General features: G+C 42.1%; 1 protein-coding gene across 1 annotated transcript in view; it reads right to left on the bottom strand.

The window, feature by feature from the left end:
- Nucleotides 1–21,431, bottom strand: part of LOC126236185 (ATP-binding cassette sub-family C member 4-like) — a 296,035-nt gene that overhangs the window by 240,805 nt on the left and 33,799 nt on the right. Inside the window, exons 4-5 of the mRNA XM_049945285.1 lie at nt 16,450–16,654; nt 3,309–3,534 (exon numbers count right to left, since the gene is read on the bottom strand). Coding sequence (XP_049801242.1) covers nt 3,309–3,534; nt 16,450–16,654 — 431 coding nt within the window. The remainder of the gene's footprint in view (nt 1–3,308; nt 3,535–16,449; nt 16,655–21,431) is intronic.

The following is a 21,431-nucleotide window of genomic DNA, read 5'->3' as shown; positions in this document are numbered from 1 at the left end:
AGAAATATCTGCAAACGGAAGATCAAATGGACATCTACCATAATTTTGGCATTGACCAACTACAGTGTAACAGCTGTGATGCTCTATACATAGGACAGACAGGCAGGACTTTTGAAATAAAGTATAAGGAACACGAAAGAGAATGGAAATATAGCACCAGCCATTCAACTTTTGCAGAACACCTCCCTCAAGAAAACCACCACCCTCCACTATAGAAAAGAACATGAAAGTAATCAGATTCAGCAACAAGAAACATCTCCTACACCTACGGAAACTTCCAAATTCAAAAAGCAATAATATCGAAGAAACACATTGTAAATGACCACACAAACATCAGCAATCAGACGATATTTCAATCAATAAAGCATAGTTGAGAAAGAACAACCGCCATAGGTACCGCAAAATAACACCTCGAACTCGCCAATATTCTCACCCTAGATCATCCACCACTACCATAAGAAAGCAATAACTTACACACATAATAGCCAAGATATGTTAGCTCCCTTCACACACACACACGCACACACATACATACATACATACATACACTCAAAGATAATAGATAATTACCCCAATTAGGAAAAATAAATAAATACATAATTTAAAAATAGCGATTTACAGAAAGGATGAGAAATCTCTCTCTCTCTCTCTCTCTCTCTCTCTCTCTTCCTCTCTTCCTAGTCGGGAAATATAAACATTTACAGAGCCATAGAGACGCTTTCACCACTATCAAAATAAACAAAACATACAAAATGACGACAAAACAGTGATACTTCCCAACATATAAGTGTAGATGTGTTAAGTGCAATGGCAGTGCTATGTGGAAATGCAAATACCCAACACACAACACATACACGTGGTAGACGAAGAAGAATGGAATAAACAACAAAAACTGTGAGTAACGGAAAGAATAAGAACTCTTTATAGTAGTAAGTAAATCGTGGGAACTGTTATCAGAACAAACAAAATCGTAAGAGAAAAAACCGTATTACTACAGTGACCATTGCAGACACTTTAAAATATAGTGAAACGTGTCTGGTCTTAATGAGACTATTACTACGATTGCTAAAGATGGCAACTAACCTATACAACTTAATCATTGCAGTCGACCATGCCGCTGCTAACTAACACATGAACACAGACTTCACATTTCACGTCACTTTCTCAAATTTGGGATCTGCATCATTACGGAGCTATAATTTTTAGTTTAGTGTCATGTACTAAATAAGAAATGCAATGAGTTGTCATTTATGGAAAACGCAGCCACTGAATCATGGATGACGTCGATTGCGTAATAGGATGGGAAAAATACCACTGGCCTGGAAAATATTCGTAAGGCGACGCACAACTGAACCTTGCTAATGAACAGGAGAACAGCCAATCACAGAAAATGCTGGAAACCTGGACTTGCTGCACCAGTCGGTTGCTGCCCCGAGTCTGCGCACGCATATCTCCCAGATGCTCTATCCCGAATACTTCCCTGTCTCATTGCGGTTGAAAGAAGCAGACGTATTTAATGATAAGTTGGATACAACACGAAATGGTGATCACGATGAAATGGTGGTTACTCATTATTGAGCGTCATGCGGAGTACAGTTCGTGGAAAATGTTTATGGAACTGTCTGTGCAACAACTTAAGACTGTAACTGTTTTAACAAAACTTCCAGCAAAGTATGCAACGCAAAACGTAATGGCAAAATGGGACGACACAGTCTCTGTAACAAAAAAAAAAAAAATCTGTAACTATCCCAAAACCGCTCGTACTTCAGAAGATCTTGCTCGAATGAAGAAAAGCCTGGAACGAAGTCCGACGAACTATAAAGGTTGTTTATCTGTGAAAGTGGGATTTAAGAAGTCGCCGCATCGAATCATTATCAAAAAAGGACTTGCATTTCTACCCATACATCTTGTTACGCTTTTACTTGAGTTGAAGCGTCCAGAGGAAATTCCGTGTCTTTTGCTGGTGAAGTGGAATCAGGACTTTTGGATCCTCATTTTTTTTCATTTCTTCAGAAAAAGCCTTTTTCAGCCTCTTAGGATACGTGAACTCTCAAAACAAGTACCATTATGCGTCAGTAAATCCCGTTCGGCGCGTTGAATAGCTGTTTCATAATCTCATGATTGGTGTTTGATGGGAAATGTCTGGTGTCTACATCGTAAAACGATTCTTTCAGTAAACTGTTAATGCTAAATGGTATGTCATGAAACTATTAAATCCAAATTTAGGTCAATTCACAGCAGACGAACGTCTGTATGCGTATCTTCAGCAACACGGACCAACAGCACATATCGCCACGACAACGTTGTGACGAGTGCATCAAGTGTTCGGTGAAGAGAGGGCAGTCAGCAGCAGCAGTGCAATCTCCTTTACAGCGGAGCTCGTGTTCACCCTTTATATCAGATGAATTACATGCACTGAAATGACGGGAGACGTCCTCCCAGTTAGTTATCAAGTTAGTAGTTACCTGTTCCATAGATCATCTGAACGATTATTTTGTCGAAATTACGAGGAACAAGTCAGTTAAAAGAACACATTAATGAACATATTATTTTTCAGTCATACTCATGAAGTTTTATGTTTTCGCAGGCTACCCTGATTTTAAACAAAAATTCGATAGTGGAATAGGAGTAGTCCACAAGAAAAAATGATTTGAGGTTACATTTAAAACTTTCTTGAATACCTGTTAGAAATTTTATGGTATTCGGGAAATCATAAAATTTTTTGTTAGTTCATACTGATCACTTTTCTGAGCCATTGATAGCTTGAATAATGAGTAATCATTTGTAGCGTTGAAGAACGGACATGCCAAATTATAATGAGTTAATTACGACGAATTTCGTTATTTACGAGTATATATATAAATGTTGTGAGGTGCAATTAAAATGGCTAGAGGAACATCACATCATATCCTATCTCGTCGCTTTTGTGCAACTAATACTTTCTTTTTAAGTGATGAGTTGCCATGGAAAACTATCTCATAAGGCATTATTGAGTTTAAAATATACTAGAAGGTAGATTCATTAGTTTCAAGGACTAGCAGTTATTCGAAGAGGAGAGTAGTTGAACTTAATTGTTATAGCAGCTCAGTAATATGCTTCTTCCAGTTCAATGGTTAAGGCCTAATGGCTACGACGACTACTCACGATGATCTGGAAGTACAGGTTCAAGTGTTGAGCGGCCACAATTTTTCAGTTGTCACTAAAAATCCACAGCATTTCAGAACTAAGCAGAAAACTATAAGTGCGGTCTCAAGAGGTGGGTTAAAAAAGAATGTATGTAGAAGGCTGGCGATGGTGAGTTGACTTACTTTGTGGAGGAACGGTCATGATGATAACATAGACGACGCCCGCGAATGCCGCCCAGGATACGGAACGGTAGAGGAAATAAGTGATCAGCGCCAGCTGCAGAAACGCCATCCATAGCCAGTTGGCGTACAGAGACGCCACGTCGAAGCGGGCCACGTCGTTCGACATGAGGTTGATCACCTGCCCCGTCGCTGTCACGTCTATTGACTGCTTGTTGATGCGGAGCACCTGCGGTACGTTTCGAAATACTGAGTTTCTGATTAAACTGTTGTCAATCTATAACTACCCTCACATTTTTAAATTCTATACATTACACAACAGCCGGCCGAAGTGGCCGTGCGGTTAAAGGCGCTGCAGTCTGGAACCGCAAGACCGCTACGGTCGCAGGTTCGAATCCTGCCTCGGGCATGGATGTTTGTGATGTCCTTAGGTTAGTTAGGTTTAACTAGTTCTAAGTTCTAGGGGACTAATGACCTCAGCAGTTGAGTCCCATAGTGCTCAGAGCCATTTGAACCATTACACAACAACAATACGTGGAAATCTCTCACTCATCATTAGTAAAAATAGCGAAAGGCTAAAATATTATATAAACAATCAACAGCCCTTTTTTGTATTACATGCCAACCTCACCTTCCTTGAAAGGGAAATTGTCACAGCATTTAGCTACTGATTAGCAAGCCAGAATATTGTCTGTTATTTATTATGACTAGATCACTCGCTTTCAGGATTAACTACGCTATGTGACTGCCACTTCTTTCGCAGATTCCTTTTCCTTTCTCCCACCTCAGATGCGGTGATTAGTGATTACCAAGCAACCATACAAAGAATCAAGGAGAAAGCGTATGGTTGCGATGTGGGAATCATTGTAGGTGAAACTATGGACTCAAGGAAACGATATGTTTTGAACATTTTTGTTTTTCCTTTTGCAGGGGAGAAAGCTAAGCCCATGTGGTTAAAAATTTAAGAGCTGCAGAAAACCAATGCCAGTGCAGTAATGCAATCAATTATGGCTACTCTGGCCTACTGGTGTCGAGACCGAAAAACTACTTCTTGTGGTTACAGACCAGGTTCCACACACGGCTTCAGCTGTTAACCAACGGAAACCTTTATTTATTAAGGTGAAGCCTGTGACATGCTTGGTTAGTGCTCTTTTTAAAGGGTTTGTGAATCCATAAGAAAGGAATACGACGTCGCAAATCAATTCACCTCTGCCCTGAAGCAGATTCTACTGAAAGCTCCAACTCATGTTGTTGCCTACAGGCCTGCCCCTTCCAAACTTCCCGGTCATTACTCGTTGGGGATCTTGGGTTGAGTGTGCTGCTATGTTGGTGAGAATTTTGACAAAATTAGAGAGTTTGTTCTTTCTTTGGATCCAGCCGACACAGACGCAATTTCCAAGGCACAGTGACTTCCGTTACGGGAGAAAATACATAATTTGCAGAGAGAACTACGAGAGTGGTTTGAAAAGTTCTCGAAATCATCACGAGAGATCAACGCTAGCGCAACGAGTTGTTCACGTGACAGTTATTGAACTGTTGCTTGTAAACACGTGCCACGTCAGTGCTCTTGGAAGAGAGCTATGCCGGTGATGTGGTTCTGTTGTTCCCACGTCTTGATTTGCGAAGACGGAAAAAATCGAGATTCGAGCAGTGCTTAAGTACCTCGTAAAGAAAGGTATGAAAGCAAAGGACATTCATGTCGATTTCCAGAATACACTGGCTGACTTTGCTCCTTCATATTCAACTATTGCCATGTCGACAAATGAATTTAAATTTGGTCGGGAGAGCTTGGATGATGATCCGCGCAGTGGTCGGCCAGAATGTGTAACTAATCCAGAAACCATTGCAAAAGTGTACAAATTGGTCATGGAGGATCGCCGATTTTAAGAGCGTGAAATTGCTCATGCTTGCCATATGTCATCTGAAAGGGTATATCACATTTTAACCGAAGATATGAAATGAAAAAATTATCTGCAAGATGGGTGCCGCGACTCATGACGCTGGATCAAAAACGCATGAGAATGGACATATTGGAACAATGTTTGGCCCGTTTTAGGACAAACGAACAAGATTTCTTGCACCGGTTTGTGACCACAGATGAAATATGGGTGCAGTACTACACCACAGAAACAAAACAACAATCTAAGCAGTGGAAACATGCTGATTCTCCATCACCAAATAAAGCAAAGACAATTCCTTTGGCGGGAAAGGTCATGGCACCAGTGTTCTGTGATGCGAAGCGGATTCTGTTTGTAGTTTATCTCTCCACTGGGCAAACAGTTACTTTAGAATACTATGCTAACCTCCTGGACAAATTGCAACAAAATATACGCGAAAAAATGCCAAGTTTAGCAAGGAAGAACGTCATCCTCCATCAAGACAGTGCGCGCCCGCACACATGTGCCGCCGCCATGGCAAAGTTACACGAACTAAGGTATGAATTGTTGCCACACCCGCCTTATTCACCTGATGGCTCCGCCAGACTTCCATCTCTTCCCAAAACTGAATTGATAGCCGGAGTTGACAACTGTTTTGCAGGCCTTGAGGAAACTTATTTTCGAGATGGGATCAAGGCAATAGAATATCGTTGGACCAAGCGTATTAATCTACAAGGAGGCCACATTTTAAAATAAAAACGTTTCAATGATGTAAGTACTTTTTTTTCTGTTCCGTTCAGAGAACTTTTCAAACCATCCTCGTATATTGTGTCCATAGTTACAAGTAACTGACTGTAGCTATTAAACGATTAGAAGAACAAGGTCTGGAAAAGGAAAAACAATGGGACATTTTTACATCGGTGAGGGAGCAGTTAGATGGCTTTGCCAAAGACAAACTTGAATCTACTGTTCAGAAGAATTGAAGAATTCGACACATCTATACAGTTGCATTCCGAGTGAATGCAAGGTTTTCCCCACTGGTTTCTGTGGTTGTCGAAAGAAGTTTTAGCATTTACAAAGACATCCTATCTCCTAACACAAGCAGACTTACTTTTAAAGATGTAGAGATGTTTAATGTCTTGAAGTACAACAGCTTCATGTTTTCTCTTTATTTTGATGAGTGATAATTTGATTTAATGTTTGTAATTCAACAAAATGGAATAGAGGGAAGGGAAATTGTCGAATTAGTTAGTTGTGTCTTTTTTTACCTTATTTGAGCACTTTTGCGCTTCTGTTTTTCATGTGGAATATGCACCTAAAAATCCTAACCCTGATTATGAGTTATTAACAGTCATCTACACTGAACGTGAGAATTACCAATGAACCCAGAAGTGTACTGTAACAGTATGTCATCACTGATTAGTAAGTAACTTTTGAATGTGGCCCTTATGTGTATCTGACATACACTGCCCGACAAAAAAGTGAAGAACCCACAGGAAGAGGAGGAAACGAAATAAATCTTCATAGGTTCGAAAAGGTATGTGATGTTACTTACGTGATTACAAAATAGAGTCAAATTTACAAAGAACTTTTCAATATGAGCCCACTTATCAGTATGACGTTGCACCTTCTCTGGCCCGCATTTCTTCACTGATTTGGCTGGGAAGGGGTCATAAAGGCATTGTATTTTCTCCCAACGCAAGTTGGCCCACCAATGTTGTAACTGGCCCTTAGTAGCCTGGATACTGGCGCTGGGACGGAGGTGACATCCAACACAGCTAACAGTGACAGATATGGAGATCTTGCTGGCCATAGAAATAACTCATCATCATTTAAACAGTACGTGGGGGCAGGTACCATATGTGGACGAGTGTTGTCGTATTGAAGAATGGCACCATGATAGTAGTAGTGGGGCATTAGCAGTTCAACCCAGCTGATTTATGATCCTTATCTTATCACCTACAACTTTCGGGATTATGATGTAAGGTCATACCCCACCTACACCTCTAGCACAGTTGTCTGTGGTATATTCACGGTCAGCCAGCAAGAGACAGCAAGAGACAGGTCAAGGTCACCAGTCTCCTCCTCCCTTCTCCTCCTGCCTTCTCCTCCCCTTCCGTCCACCTACGTAGACTAATTGTGCTGTTGCTAATGAGCTTGATGTAGACAGGACGTTAAACCCTTATCTTTCATCCTTATTTCTTTCTGGACCAATTGTGTGGCTTAAGAATGGTGGGAAAAATCTTCCTATTGACTGAAGGGATGAGGGTAGCCTGTGTTATCCTCCCATTTCCCACATTTCTAGATCAATTATGTGGCTTGAAAACGGCGGGGAAAAACGAAATTAGAGGACCCATGAAAATACAAAAAATACAACCATGTGAATTTTTTAAAGAGCTTTCAGTGGTAGATTTTTATGGACCACAGCTATAACCAAGGGGATGATTTAGTAATATATTTGTTGTTTTGAAAGTTTCCTTGATGTTCATCAGGTTCTACCTCTTAAGAAAGGTGAAATATAAGGAAATACTTGACAAACTAGAAAAACATTATTTTGTGATATGTGTAAACCAAAATTAATACTATCTGACAATGCGTCTCAGTTTATCAGTTGGAAGTGCTCTCAAAACAGATACAGACACAGATACAGATCTCCACATATCGCCCCTCTAGAAATCCAATGACGTACTGTGTGCAGAAAATAGGCTGACTGTGCAGAATATACTAATACAATAATCATAGTGCTTATGGAAACACTGTGGTAGATGCAGAGGACATAATTATGTGGAGCATTATTTCATATGACTATGTTCATATCGTACAAGATAATGCTAGGCGAGAGAAGTTTAAGCTTAACAGAGGAGAAGAGGCCTTTTCCAGTCACAAAAGGGGTCGTCTGGGAAGAAAGGCAGGAAGGATTTGAGGAGGCAGTAGAAAAGAAGATACAAACAGAAAAAAAGGAACACACGATAACAGATTACACACTATACAAGTGTAGGGGCTCTTGTGTTAATGGGAACCCATCATAAATCTGTCGCTTCCAAATTTTGAGTTATTTAAAGTAACATTTTACGTTGAAAGTAATCCACACCCTACCGGCCGAAGTGGCCGTGCGGTTAAAGGCGCTGCAGTCTGGAACCGCAAGACCGCTACGGTCGCAGGTTCAAATCCTGCCTCGGGCATGGATGTTTGTGATGTCCTTAGGTTAGTTTGGTTTAACTAGTTGTAAGTTCTAGGGGACTAATGACCTCAGCAGTTGAGTCCCATAGTGCTCAGAGCCAATCCACACCCTAATGCGTATTACCTAATACATATTATGTCCAAGAAGGATAATAACTGGAAAACATAGTTGATCTCAAACCATAGAAACTTGGAAAACACCATACAAGAAACATTAACGTGTTGAAACTAACAGAGGGGAACTACGAGTGGGATCAAGGTACTGAAAATGGGACGGCATCAGAAGAGAGGTCGGATTTAGTTAGTTCTTAAAAATGGGGAGTCAGCAAGAGCCATTTGGTTTCTTTGGTTGGGGTTCTAATGACAGTATTTCATGCTCAAAAAATGTCATTTTGAAACGAAGCTTACTGTTTAATTACATTGACAGCAATACGTATGTGACATTATGGTAGATAAATTTCTGATAACACTAAATTTTTATTTTGTGATTGCACCTGTACATCGGAGAGTAATATTTAAAATATAGAAATAAGTGATCGTCGGTAGTGACTTCATACAATCATGTCAGTGTCTCATTTGTAAAAAGAGTTTTTATGATCATTTTGCTAAAACAAAATGATATTTTTTTTACTTTGGGTTGCAGCCCAAACAATTTTACATAATGTTAAGAGTAACTATTTCCTGTAGTTTATAGCTGGCTATGTATTTAAGTGATAAGTACAGTAATAGAATAAGATACTACGTGAAGTTTTTGTTTTATGAGACAGAGGTGCCCAGAGAAATTTAAAAGAGATGGGCTGAACAATAAAAAATACTGAGTTCTTTTCTGAAGACACTGGAGAAGGAGAAAGCCACTTCCGAGTAACATGCACTGTGGAAATGGATTGGGTTGGTGCATAAGTAATAGCGTTTTTCCATAAGTTAAATAAACACAACAGATACAAGTAACGCAGACTTTAGTCATCAGTAACATATTCTCCTTCATCATTTGCAAGAGCCTGTCAACACTGGGTAACTTTTCGATTCTGTGACTGTGGAAATTACTTGGTTTTAACACGAAGAACTCGTCGAGCCATGTTCGGAGGGCATTTTCATTCGGACAGGAAGTTCGTTGAAGGTTGTTCGATAGAGAACGGGCCCGCATCTCGTGGTCGTGCGGTAGCGTTCTCGCTTCCCACGCCCGGGTTCCCGGGTTCGATTCCCGGCGGGGTCAGGGATTTTCTCTGCCCCGTGATGGCTGGGTGTTGTGTGCTGTCCTTAGGTTAGTTAGGTTTAAGTAGTTCTAAGTTCTAGGGGACTTCTGACCACAGCAGTTGAGTCCCATAGTGCTCAGAGCCATTTGAACCATTTTGATAGAGAACGGAAAAGGTGAAAATCTGAGGGCGCAAGATAAGGTGAGTAAAGCGGATGCCGAATGATTTCCCAACACAACTCCTGTGCAGTTTTTGTCAGTCTGGCAGTAAGCGGATGGTGGTTAACGTGAAGTAGCACCACTTCACGCAGTCTTCCGGATCGCTGTTCTTGGACTGTGTCTGCAAGACGTCTCAGCTGTTGACAGTAAATGTTGGCAGTGATGGTTACATCACAGTACGCCACACCGTCGCTGTTCCAACAGATGCATAAAGTTAACTTTTGTGGATGCACGCAGTTCTCTGTATGGGGAGTCGCTGCTTTGTTTGAGCTCAGACATTCCTTTCTTTTCCTTGTGTTAGCATAAAGCGACCATTTCTCGTCGCCAGTAGCGATACAGGATCTATGTTGTTAATGAGCCAACAGATGACGAGCAATGACCAGTCGCTGATTTTTGCGGTTTTGGCTTAGAGCAGGCCACCTTCCCCACTGCATGCAAATGTCGCACAATGGTGGACTGATCACAGTTCATCACATCTGCCATTTCTCAAGTACACTGACGTGGATCGTTGTGGATTAATGCGTTTAAACTATGGTCAAACCCTGAAGGTCTTCCTGAACATGGAGAGTCACTAATGTCAAAACGATCTTCCTTAAAACGAGGTAACCATTTTCTTGCTTTCTTCTGTACAACGGCACTATCCCCATACACGGTGCAAACGTTTCTGGCTGCCTCCGCTATTGTCAGCCCGTTACTGAACTCAAACTGAAGAATATGTCGGAAATGTTCGAATTTCTTCACATGCCACTCCGTTTTCTAGCGTCCACAGCTCCACTCACTATATCCAAATGACAAAATTACGGTATGTTAACTCAAATAGCAACACTGAACTACAAATAAAAAATGACAATCGATAAATAAGCCCATAGGAACCGGAACACCAACACGCAAAACAGACACGCTGCGAACTTACGCACCAACGTAATACAATTGAGCATTGACAAATAGGTGATGGTAGACGCTAAGAATGGGCCTAAAAATTTAATGTTTGCAGAATAAACTGCCGTGCTTCGTTCAAACGAAAGTGAATATCAGTGATAATATGTATGCATTCACATACAACGAGAATATTTTTTTCTGGAATTATTTTAATTATTATACCGTGCAAAGATCTAGTATCTGGTTCACATTTTTCGAATAGAGATAATTACATAATATCTGCGTTGTTCTGCGTTCAAGTTGTGAAGGCGAAAAGAAATATTTAAATGGAATACTTATGGAATAATTTTTAAATCTGGTAGTTGCAGAATTATTTGTCAGTGTTTATTTAATCTACCAGTATTTTGTATTCATTCAGTTGTATATTACATTGTTTTATAAAGTAATTAAATTATTTATTGATTTAATATTAAAAAGAACACTTGACATGGATGAAAAACAATGTAATACCTATGTGCCAAGGAATTTTATCTTCAAAAGTTCTGTAGATCATCATATAATAAAATGAGGGGTAAAAGTGACAACCCAAAAATCTAAAGATATATAATCCACGTATTAATTTTTGTATGATAGGTAATGTATCACAGTTTGCGTATCATCTGTAACTGTACAAGACTGGATAGGTGTCATTTTGTTGTATTAATTGTTTCTTTATTTAATATTTGCTGTTAATCTTAAAATCATTTGGGTATGTTTAAACTGAAAAACGTTTAATAAAATATTGCTGTAATGATATTCTGTGAGAGTGAGGGCTTTGATGCATTTGGATAGTTATTGACTTTCACTATAACAACAATGAGTGTGTAGCAAGTAGATGCAGGAGGTTGGTTTTTGATAGGTACGTGAGCATGGATAGCGAATTTATAACCATGGACATACAACCTATTTACCACCATTTTGTGGACTGAAACAATTGCACACAAAGTGTGTTTAAATGTTACACCTCTTACATTAATCTTCTACGTAATGGTATGACGACGGAATAATGCAGATACACGTGTGTTACAGATACAGTTTATGAAGTAAATCACGAACTGCTGAGTCAAATTTCTAATGTTTGATGTTGCATTTGTCATGTACTGGTTCATCGTGGAAACAAATGAAAGTAGTGACAGTAAAAGGACAGGTTTATCAAGTGAACTAATTACAATTTTGAGCACGTACTGTACTAAGAACTGTGTACCAGTGACAGTGCGCTTCTTATCATGACTAATGTATTACTTAGAAATATGAAGGCAATGACTGTAGAAAGACAAGTTTACTGAGTGAACTGATTTCAATATTGTGCACATACTCAAAACCATGTATCGTATACAAAACTACTACATTTTAGTAGTTGTTTCCAGTGCTTATTACTTGCAGTGGCGTGGGCAAACATGACATTGGATGGGTCAACAGCTTCCGCTAATTTTCTTTCTCAGAATATTGCAGTGATTAGGCAACTCTCCTCTCGCGATTAAATAATTTTTTTAAAATGATTTATCGATCAAAGCTTACCTTCGATGAGATGTGTTCATATTCTGATTTTCCCGTTGTTGTTATACATCTCACGCAACTTTGTGACAGGTTTATTTAAATAATTCTTCAAGTAATCTCGAGCACTGAACTGAATTGAATGTGTAATGATTTTCAAAGTAGATGTTAATGAAAACGATATCTGTTTTCATTAAATATTTTCAGCACTTGCATACAGTACGCATTCTTGACTTCCTACAGTAATAGGAAATATTCTGCTCTTTGGTATCTTGTCTTATTATATGTAAATTGAAATCAGCAGTGTTTACACGTGTTGCTGTTTGCTCAGTACGTTTAGTGAGATTTTGCAGTGATCTGAGCCATGTTTGATTCAAAGTGCTATGAAATACATGTGTAGCGAACTGTCCGCCATTAGCCAGATAGCTTCGACAAATCACAACAGAACAGTTAAATTTCCATTGGTAGATTATTTAGATAGCGATAGAACTTTAAACTGGATAGTCTGGTACTGAAGAAAACGTGTTTACAAGTAAGGACTCGTCATATTATAATACTCCAGATTGAGGGAACTTTTCAGCTAAAATGATGAATGATAATTTAAATCTACTATTCGTGAGACTGTTATTCGGCAAATTCTGCAAAAAGTAAAATTTAGTAACTTTTTAGTTATTCCAGTATTAAATACACCTGACTTGCTACTCGTTTCATTAATAAGCAGTCAGGTTTCCTCTCCATTATTTAACGTTTTGTCAGGTTTCAATTTTATTTAACAGAGCAATTATCTTTTTGTTAGATTTTTGCATGAACATGATCTTACTGATGGAAGATTAATCAAGGGGCGATTCCTGATTGATCTATGGGTTGTTCGGTCAGTGACTGACGAGTGATTATAATGATCTCAGGTATTATTTAAGTAAAGCTTAACATGAAGGTGTTAGGAACAGGTTGTTTTAATGAGGGATTGGAAGTTTCAGCACTCTATGTGGGCTTGCTACAACAGATATTAAAAAATAGATTTTTATATTTACTTGCTCTTGACATTGAAGACCCATTAATGGAACTCATTATTTTTTTCTGCATGACTACATCTGCAGATTTGCCAAAGTGCGCGCTTTGCAGTAGAAAAAAAGCGACTCTCAGAAATCCCGTCTGGAGTTTACTATGTATGAGACGTTTTGAAATATCATGATGGGGGAAACCCACCTAAAACCGGGAATAAAAGCGACAGTTCCCAACTACGTTACCTACCGTAAAGACAGGCCAACCCAAGGCGGAGGAGTGGCCATATATGTAAAAGGAGGGATCCCCCACCACCAGGTATTCTTACCAGCTACCAACAAAATCGAAGCAGTGGCGGTGGAAGTAACCACTGCCACTGGACCCCTAACAATTGTTGCAGTCTACCGACCCCCACATGACCAGATAGATGAGGGAGACATAGCTGCTCTAGGGCAAATTGAAGGCAAACTCATAATAGGGGGATACTTCAATGCCAAACATCCTGATTGGAATTCTAGAGTAACCTCCAGAGCAGGCGCCAAACTGCAACAACTAGCGCGCACCCACCACTTCGAAACATGGGGTCCAGTCGAGCCCACACATTTTCCAAAAAATGGAGGCAGGCCCGACATGTTAGACATAGCCCTCACTAGGAGGATCGCAGGGTTTGTGGCCGCAAGGACAATCAACAGAATGTCCTCCGACCACAACCCAGTGATTCTGGAGGTCGATGTGGGAGAATGGGTAGCACTCCCACGGTACCAGACGTCGTACAAACGTACAGACTGGGAGCGATACCAAGAAACTGTCGCCTCTGATATCGCTCGCGCTCCGCCACCTACTGCTGAAACAGTAGAACAAGCGCTACAAGACCTAACAGGCACCATCTTGCAGGCAGCGGAGGAAGCCACCCCTCCACAAAGGGATGGCCCACCGCCGCAAATACAGCTCCCGGAACACTTGCTAGCTCAAATTCGACATAAGAACAGAGTGGCAAAAGAGTGGAAGATCACCAGAAATCAGGCCACCAGGAGGCTGCTCAATCGTCTACAGAGAGAACTAAAGGTAGCGCTCAATGAGCACAGAAACCAGCAATGGCAAAACCGCCTCACAGCTCTCAAAGTAGACGATCATACACTATGGCAAGCGACCAAACAGTTTACAAAACGACGCGCTAGGATGCCGCCACTGCATGGCGAGCGTGGACTGGTCTACAGCCATGTTGAAAAGGCCAACGCCCTCGCCGACTCCTTCGAGAAGCAGTTCCAAGCGGCAGAACCCCAGGATGAAGAGCATGAAGAGGTAGTCAGTCGTCAACTGACTGTCTTCCTCAATGCCGAGGAGGACCCAGAGGACGAACCCATACTTTTTGCCCCCGAAGACGTGGCAAGAGTAATCAGGTCCCTCCCTACAAAAAAGGCACCAGGGCACGACAGTGTCACTAATCAGCTAGTCAAAAATCTTCCACCCACAGCAATCACACACCTCGCGAACGTCCTCAATGAGATTACTCGATCCCGTGTTTTCCCAGCTTGCTGGAAACATGCGGAAGTGGTCGCGATACACAAACCAGGGAAAGACCCTCTATTCCCGCAGCACTACAGGCCGATTAGCCTCTTGCCAACTCTCAGCAAGATCTATGAGCGCCTCCTGCTAAGACCCATACAAGAACATATTACCAGAGAGCAAATTCTGCAGGATTTCCAATTTGGGTTCCGGCAGAACCACTCTGCCCCACAACAGGTCATTAGAATGGTTGAAGCAGCCATAGAGGGCTTCAACCACAGAGGCTACTGCGGGATAGTGCTACTAGACGTAGCCAAAGCCTTTGATTCAGTATGGCATAGAGGGCTACTCTACAAGTTGTATACACAAGGGTTTCCCGGGAGCATAGTTCAGCTGATCAAGAGCTATCTCACGAATAGGACTTTCTCCGTCAAAGTAGATACTGCCACCTCCACCAGAAGGCGTATTCGTGCTGGGGTGCCACAGGGATCGGTCCTGGGGCCCGTATTGTACAGTTTGTACACTGCGGACACACCAACGGCCCCCCTGGTGCACACTGCACAGTACGCCGACGATACAGCCTTCTACACGAGAAACGCGAATAAGGACCTGGTCATCCGTAGGCTACAAAAGGTTTTAGATGACACGGAAACATGGGCCCGTCGCTGGCGCATCACCATCAACTCTGAGAAGACGCAGGCAATGCTGATTACCCGCAGGCTCGGAAGGCGCGAACCTCCTCAACGTCCCCCCCTCCACCTTCACCTAAATGGAATCCAACTCCCCTGGCACTGAACCGCCAAGTACCTTGGGGTAACCTTGGACTCTCGTCTTACGTGGAAACCCCACATACACGAGGTCCACAGGAAGGCCTGCGCCAGAATGTCCATCCTATAACCTATCCTGAACACAACCAGCTCCCTTCCCTGCCCAGTAGCAGTAAATGTTTACCAGGCCCTGATCCGGCCAGTAATGGAGTATGCGTGCCCTGTCTGGGGATACGCGGCAAAGCATCACCTGGACAAACTCCAGAGGCTGCAGAACCGCGCCCTCAGAAGGGCACTGCACCTACCTCTCGGATTCCCCACGGACGACTTGCACGCCGCAGCCGAAATCCCACTCCTGAGAGAGCGTTTCCAGGATCTGGCAAGGGCCTTCTATGAGGGTTCTTCCAGATCCGTAAAAGCACTCATCCACTCCCTAGGTCGGTATGACATGTCCCGCGATAAGCATAAGCGCCCTATGACGATCTTCGACGATTAAGTCGAAGAGAAAATCCCAACACCCAATCCTTCCCATATAACACCAAACATCTCGCCTACCTCAGGCAAGTACCAGACACACTCATAACAGTCATCACAAATCACAGACACCAAAAACTATAGAAAAATCACACACACACGTTCACAGGGGAGTAAAAGCCGAAAGGCTACAGACTTCCCCTCACACTTCCCCGAAGAGGGGAAAGTAACTGATGAGAGCAGCAGCAGCAGTATCAGCTTCATGTCTCATAGCGAGGATCCACCTGTACACCCATAAACTTCAGCTCTCCGCGAAGAATTCGTCCCATATCTGCAGAAAACCTTATTTCACATACGTTACAGAGCGTGAACGTCCTCATTAAGGTAAGCAGGTTACAGATACCGTGTTACATGTAGTAACGTGATATAGTGTTACGAGAAATTTGTGTTACGAGTACAAACAAATTGTCTTCGGCTGCTCACTTTCAGTAATTATGACACGATTTAGAACCCACCTTCCTGTACAGAAGAGCACAACAGGCCACCCTGACCCTCATGCCAACGTATGTGGTCAGCATAGTGTAGTGGTGGTGGCAGAACAACTTCAAAAAGTTGATGAGCACCATCAGGCTGGCGTAGATGTAGGCTTGTTCCTCTGTGATAGTGCTGCCTGGGTTGAAGTACTGAATAGTGAAACCCAGAAGTAGCGGTTGAGCAACTCTGCAATAGAAACATTAATCACAAAATGCAGTTAGCTGAAGTCTTAGTACAGTTCTGTGGGCAGATGTACGGTTCTACTATAACTACATTGTCCCAGCAAATAACTAATGCAACCAAGTCCTCAACATTGGCGTAAGCAGGATAACTGGAGCCCAGGACCAGTAGAAAGCCGACATTCCATTTTTTGTTTAGTACTCTTCGCTATTTAGCACGCTTACTCATCTATTGAGATCAAAACGACTTTAAAAGGAAAGCAGAAACTGCACATTCGAGTACTTCTTTGTCTTATGATACAATTCAAAAACATTAAATAAGACACTGTCGCATTGCTTGCAACAATAAAGCGATACCGTTTTCAATGTTTGCATGCCGATAAATGCAAAACTCTAAAAATAAAACAAAAACTCAAAATATAATTTTTACGCTCACTGGATAGCGAGGTAGACTAGTCTATTAGCTGAAAATCAGAAACAAAGGCCTCCATAAAAGAGAAATATAGATCTTATAGAACTGTCATCACAGTCCAGTTTGAATATTCTCAATATTCCCCTTCATTCATCTCCACCTCCTTCCCGTTTTCGTGATCCATAGTCTTTTCACTGCTCCTAATTCATACTAACACTTTTCTTTTCCCTTGCCTCATATTTTCGCCATCTAAAACGTGCATCCCTAGGGGGAAACGACACCCAAGTTACGCCGCTATTCTTTAGTCTCCAGCGGCATGCTAGGTATCCCTACATGGGTTCCGTTGGGACGACTGCTCCGTTACCAATGTGTTGAGCTTATTAATCTGCAGCATTATAGCAGATGACGTAAAAAGCTGGCTAACCCAAAAAAGAACTTTAAGAGAAATAATAGCGCTAACGGTAACAAGATGAAAAAGCAACTGTTTGAAGGAGAGCCGCATGTGTCAAAAGTTCATCGAGACAGAGGAGAGGACTGTTCACAAACATAAAAATGTATGAGTGTAGTGACAGGAGAACAGGGGGTAGATACACGGTGTAACAGGTATAACTGCAGCTACTTCGATTGTTGACTGAGGTCGGTGTACTGAAAAACGCTGCATCAGAATTTTCTTCATTTGCAGACCAATAATTAAGCTGTTAAGAGTAATATGGTTTTAGGTTGGTTAGTACCTCCAAGTACGTGTGGCAAGAGAAAGCCATTAATGTTTATTTTGTCGCGGGCAGCATGTCGGATGCTGAAGCGTGAACACAGACGCAAAGCAGCTAGTCTATACTGACAGGCGTAGTCCAGTTCAAAATTGTTCAAATGTGTGTGAAACCTGATGGGACTTAACTGCTAAGGTCATCAGTCCCTAAGCTTACACACTACTTAACCTAAATTATCCTAAAGACAAACACACACACCCATGCCCGCGGGAGGACTCGAACCTCCGCCGGGATCAGCTGCACAGTCCATGAGTGCAGCTCAGCGCCTTTGACCGTTCGGCTAATCCTGCGCGGTCATAGTCCAGTAACTGGTGCAGTCACAGCCATGCGGAAAACAAAAGGTCGTAAAATTTGTGACGTGCTTAGGGAAGACTGTTCGACGAAGAGAAAAAAATCCCCGGCACACTGAAGTATGTACTTATTGAGCCGTGGCGGCTCACATCGATAGTGCCACTCTGGTAGTTGATCTTTACTGCCACAGTCAGGGCGGTAAGCAACGCTCTCTGGGGCCTACGCTAGGAGTAACGAGGCGAGGCCCTGTGGGGGGTGTGCTCCGGGACGTGGTCGAAGGTGGTTGTCGGGTTGACGCAGCGAGTGTGGGACCGGACCTATCGCATGGAGATATACAAGTTGGCTCTGAACGGAAGGCGCCGTACCAAGCAGCGGGAAGCGGGCGTCCTCTAATTTGTGTGAAGGAGTAACGATTTTTGCATTGGATGTCCCAGTGGTTCCTGAGAGTTGCGGTGGCTGCTTTCGGAGAAGAGAATTGGTAAGAGCTTGTGTCTACGCTCTTTTCCGTACGATGTTGCTGCCTGCCGTTATAAAGGGGTGAAAATCAGGCGCTTTTATTGACTATACGGGAACTAATGTAAAATTACATTTGTGATTGAGTGTCACTTGTACTGTGACAATTTAGAGGCGAAAACTGTGGTGGTTTCATTAGGTCTGGTTCTTTGCTGTGCAACTAAGGGAGTCAGTTATTTGGGGTAACTGAGGGAGCACCATTATGCTGGTCTAAGTGATACGTTCTCCACGTTTTGTCTATGGCTTTGCGAACCGAAATCGTGGGAGAGTACACGTGTGAGTAATTTGCTATTGTATTGATGGTTATGTTGTAAAGACTGTTCTCTGGTGTGTTAAATCACGCGCTGATTTGTAGCCAATCTAAGCAGAAGTTACCATTGCTACTTGCTTATGTGCTACTGTCCTTATGATTGGCGTTGTTTGTCTTTTGACTGTGGGTGTGCTAACGTTTAAAAAAATAATTACGGCTACTATTCATAAGGGTTGTCTATTAAGGAAATTGCTTAAGCTTTTATCATATGCTGGTCTGTTTGCCTATCACGTTGGCTTTCTAAGCAGTAACTGAAAGATTGTGTATGGTGGGTTCAAGATTGTAGGCTGACTAGTATTTGAACTGGTGTTGAGCTTAAGGACGAGAACAGCATCCCGCAAATCCGCACGCTGCGCGTGGTTAAATGTTCCGCTATTGGGGAGCCGCCTCTCTGTTCTTGGATTGTGTAAGGATACGTGATGAGTGCATCGCTGTAGTTTCTCGCGTGCTAAATTGTGGGGTGTCGGTGCCGTTCTAGGGCTAGACTTGTGATGTATGTTATGTTGAAAGGGAATTAACTGTACCAAACTTAAGAGAGCTTTTAGTTTGTTTTAGGTCTGTACATGGAATGATGTTGATATTTTGTCGATTGCGGCAATAACTTCCTGTGTGGGAAGATCCTCTGAGGGACTTGTATTGTACTGTTGCAGTGCAGTCCATCTGAAACGTGCTGGTTAAAACTTGGGACTGCAGCTCTCTGATGTTATATATTAGTGTTTAATCTTAAATGTCTTGGATGTAATATGGTTTTTGAGGATTATGTAATTTTGATCGCTGGTTCCTTAAAGGAAGTATTTCGTTTTAAAGTATGTGCTCGGTCAGAGCCCATTTAAATATGATTTTAACTCATCATTCAAATTTTCTAGTCTTGCTTTCTTAAAAGGCTTTCAGTTAAATGATTACTAATTGCCTGATTAAATGTTTGAGTGACTTAAAGGAAAAGAATATTATTTTGTAATTTGTACTGATTGTTCCTTTTGGGCAGTACCTGACTTATGTGTTCAATAAATGTCTAGTCAATGGTGATGCACTGTTCTATTGCTAGCCTACCCCTTCCACTCCACAGCCTATTGAGCTGCTTTGTGTCGAAATTGTGTTCAGAACACCCCTCTGACCTGACACCTCACTTATTAAGGTACCACCTGTAAAAAATCTGCACTTGTACCTGTTATGCATATATATACACCATCAAGGATAGTTCTCAGTGACAAGAGGGTATAATAAGTGCCTCCTGAGGGATCATTGGTGATCGGATGGTGCTCAGGAGGCCTGCCCGTGCACCTTCTCTTTTGAGTCTGCAGGCAGTAAATGTGTTCAGTTTAGAGGTGAACAGTGTCGGCAAAATTCATTCTAGAGTACAACCACATCCCAACAAAAATTAAGTAATCATGCTGAACAGTTTCAGCCATTTGAACAGGGTCGCTTTGTGAGCTTGCACATGTTGGGCACAGTGTGTTGGTGGTGTGTTGTTGCTTTCAGCAGTTGCCTGTGGAACGTTGCCACACCTCCAGACCAGTTTTTAGAAGTTTGCGTATTGCAGACACACGTCAAGATAGACGCATTATGCGAGCCGTGGTGGCTGACCAAACATCATCGAGGGACAAAATCCAGGAACATGTTGCACCTGCTGTTTCATCAGAGATCATTGGGAACTGTCTGCTTGCAGCAGGATTAAGATTATGTGTGCCTCTGGCCAGACTGCCACTGCCACGTGGACACCATCAAGCATGGTTTCTCTGGTGCCATGGAAGAGTTGACTGGAGAGTGAAATGGTGCTCTGTTGTTTTCACTGATGAGAGTAGGGTCTGTCTGTATGCAAGTGATGGACTTACAAATGTATGGCGTAGACATTCTAGAGTGGATTCGCCCACGCCACACAGGTCCCATCCAAGGCTTCATGGCGCCGTGGCCATCAATTGGAATTCACTGGCACATTTGGTGTTTCTGCAGGGTAAAGTAACCAGCGCACGTCACACTGCACAGGCTATCCCCGTGCTACTACAGTTTCTTCGACAGCATTTTCAGCAGAAAAATGCATGTTCACATACGACTCCTGTGACACAATGTGCTCTTCGTGGTGCACAATTACTGCCCTGACCTGCAAGATCAACACATCTCTCGCCAACTGAGTACGTATGGGACTTGATGGAGCGGGTGCTTACTCCTACAGGGCCTGCAAGAACCATTGCCTAATTCCAACTAAAGGTGCAAGATGCTTGGAAAATCCGTTGCAGGATGCCATTCGGCATCTTTATTGTCTTCTGCATGCTCGAATACAGACTACGTTGCCGCCAGAGGGCATACACTGTACGCTGATGTGACTTTTTGGACATCCTTTTAATGTGACATAAGGACATCAATCAGCATCGTTGTATCTTTGTTTTTTACAAAGATATGAACAGCGGTATGACTTTTTTAAATGGTACCCAGTATTTTTTATTCGGTGACATTTCCTCTCCTAAAGACCTATTCAAAAATTTAACACAGTGTA

Source organism: Schistocerca nitens, chromosome 2 (genome assembly GCF_023898315.1).
Source record: "Schistocerca nitens isolate TAMUIC-IGC-003100 chromosome 2, iqSchNite1.1, whole genome shotgun sequence".
Classification (NCBI taxonomy): domain Eukaryota; kingdom Metazoa; phylum Arthropoda; class Insecta; order Orthoptera; family Acrididae; genus Schistocerca; species Schistocerca nitens.
Note: the sequence above shows the minus strand (reverse complement) of the source record. Positions and strands in the feature narration are given on the sequence as shown.